This window comes from Argentina silus (assembly GCF_951799395.1).
Source record: "Argentina silus genome assembly, chromosome: 7".
Classification (NCBI taxonomy): Eukaryota; Metazoa; Chordata; class Actinopteri; order Argentiniformes; family Argentinidae; genus Argentina; species Argentina silus.
This window is the reverse complement of record NC_139661.1, coordinates 17,604,704-17,607,203: the sequence shown is the minus strand read 5'-3', so window position 1 is coordinate 17,607,203 and position 2,500 is coordinate 17,604,704. Positions and strand designations below refer to the sequence as shown.

The following is a 2,500-nucleotide window of genomic DNA, read 5'->3' as shown; positions in this document are numbered from 1 at the left end:
GGTATCATGAGTTTTGGATCAGATGGTCTCTCACCTCGGGTACCATGACCAGGCCGAAGGTCAGACCAAACAGGATCATGTTGATACCATACATCCACCTCAGGAATATGAAGTAGGAGGCCACCGAGGAGCCAAAATGGCCTACAAGACACAAAAGCACAATCCTATTTATGTTTCATCAAACTAATCAAGATGATGTAGAGGATACACAACAAGCCAAAATAGTCACCAGACCAAAGGCTTTGCCACTGCCACCTCATCGGAGGACCTTAGTATTTTGTTTGTTGTATTTGTTTTAACAGTTTTGACATAAACATTTTATCCACTTGTGTTTCCATTTCAGGAAAAGAAAAGAATAACCTTTACGGGGTAAAATAATGCCCCAGGGCAAATAGGGAGGGGGGATCACTGTCATGCCTGGAATGGACTAAGGAATGAATGGACTAAGGAATGAATGGACTGAGGAAAATCAAAGTACATTATTACAGACTTACTCTCAATCTCTTTGATTTTCATCTCCCAAGGAATGCAGGCTGTTTTGAAGTTTTCAAAGTCTCGCTGAAACTTCATCAATTTCTAACAACAAAACAAACAATACAATCAGATACGACATCATCACAGACTCACCCTTATATAACATCGTTTAGATGAAAAGGAAATGCAGTACAAATGCTAGTTACGTACCATGCCAAAGAACACACTGACCCAACCTTGACAGGTCAACGGCGGTGTAACCCAACCAATGACTGCTTACCTTGGTCATCATGACCTTATATGCATACAGCTTCCTGCCTTTCCCTTTCCCCAGGGCTCCTTCATACTTCTCCACAAACTCCTGGGACTCCCTGCCAGAGAGAGGAGGCACCACCACTGTTATTGATTGGTTGATAGATAGATAGATAGATAGATAGATAGATAGATAGACCGACGGATGGACGGACAGACAGACAGACAGAAACAGACAGACAGACAGACAGACAGATAGACAGATAGACAGATAGATAGATAGATAGATAGATAGATAGATAGATAGATAGATACATCAGTACCGTAGAGTAGTTAGTTTCTTCCTCATGGGCCACGGCTTCCCTCTCAGGGTGGTGATGAGTTTCTTTCTCTCATCCACCGCCTCCTTCAGCTTCTCCAACTCCTCCGGAGTGAGAACCGCCACCTTCGCCTCTGTCTCTTCCTCATCCTCCTCTTCCTCGGATGACTCCGGCTCTGAGCTGAGACAGTGAAGAGAGGAAAAGTTGTTCTTGTTGTTGAGCTATTTGTTGTTGTGTCAATTGTATAATGATGTTTAGAATGGTAAATACTCTCTGAGAATGGCTGTTTTGTGAACACCATATGGCAGGTGGGGGTGGAGGTGGTAAAAAAAAACAACAGCAGGTGGTTGAGGTTTTACCTTGTCTCAACTCTTCTTTTATGTTTCTTCTTTTTAACTTGAGCCGTCTGCTCTTTCTCTCCTCCTTTCCCACTGTCCTCCTTTTTCTCTTCTTTTTTGGCACGTCTATTTTTCTTCTTCCCCTTGACATCCCCTTCTCCCTCCTCCTCTCGTTCCAGTTGTTTTCTAGTCCTTTCATTATTGAGATTCTTTTTATTTTTGGCTACCTTCCCATTCTTTACTTCCTCCTGTCTTTCCTCCTCCTCTCCCCTTCTCCCTTTCCCTTCCTTCTCCCTCTTCCTTCTTCCTCTCCTCTCCTCTGTCTCTGGTCTCTCCTCCACCTCATCTCCCCCTTTTCCTGCTCTGGAAGTGCCTCGTCTGGTTGCATTTCTTTTCCTCTTTCTGTCCCTCTCTTTCCCTCTATCCCTCTCTTTCTCCATCTCCCTTTCTTTACTTCCACCATGCTCTTCATCAGAGTCAGCGACTGGGTCCTCTTCATCTACAGTAAAAATAAGAGACATGTTACTGTTCTGTGTGTGTGTGTGTGTGTGTGTGTGTGTGTGTGTGTGTGTGTGTGTGTGTGTGTGTGTGTGTGTGTGTCCCACCTGCATCCTCCAGCCCAATGCTGACTGCAGGGAGAAGACCAGGAAAGTGATTAAAAAAACAACAGTTGTCTGTATCATACTTTACAGTACATGACTCATCCATGTTTGAGGGGGAACTGAAGACAAGCCTCAAGATGCAATCATCATCACCACATCAAGTGAATAGAGGGGAGGGGCTAGGCTACAGTTGGGTTTGGGATTGGACACTGTGAGAGAACTTTCTCCATTTCTATTTCTCCATTTCTGCCAGCTATTTGATTTAAATGTATTTAAATGTGGCTGAGACAAAGACAGTGATCGTTTGATCTTCCAGTGGGAATGGTGATCAATGCCCCCCTCTCTCCAGCCCAGAATACCGATCAAGTGTCTGTCACACAGGGAAGAGCAAAGCATTATCAATCATTATTAACCATGAAATATCTTTTGGAGTCAGATATAATCTAATGTTAACTTGTGTTAGTTGGTCATGTGACCGCTTGTGTAGAGTTTGCTAAATCATTTCCATAACCGT

The 2,500-nt window shown here is 43.6% G+C and overlaps 1 protein-coding gene across 1 annotated transcript in view; it reads right to left on the bottom strand.

Moving 5' to 3' along the window:
• tmc1 (transmembrane channel-like 1) overlaps positions 1-1,883 on the bottom strand; it is a gene marked incomplete at its 5' end in the record, with an annotated part of 6,763 nt that extends 4,880 nt beyond the window's left edge. The window contains 6 exons of the mRNA XM_083673976.1: positions 35-141; positions 495-576; positions 755-845; positions 1,050-1,226; positions 1,406-1,611; positions 1,839-1,883. Of these exons, the coding sequence (XP_083530102.1) occupies positions 35-141; positions 495-576; positions 755-845; positions 1,050-1,226; positions 1,406-1,611; positions 1,839-1,883 (708 nt within the window). The remainder of the gene's footprint in view (positions 1-34; positions 142-494; positions 577-754; positions 846-1,049; positions 1,227-1,405; positions 1,612-1,838) is intronic.
• Positions 1,884-2,500: the final 617 nt, after the last annotated feature.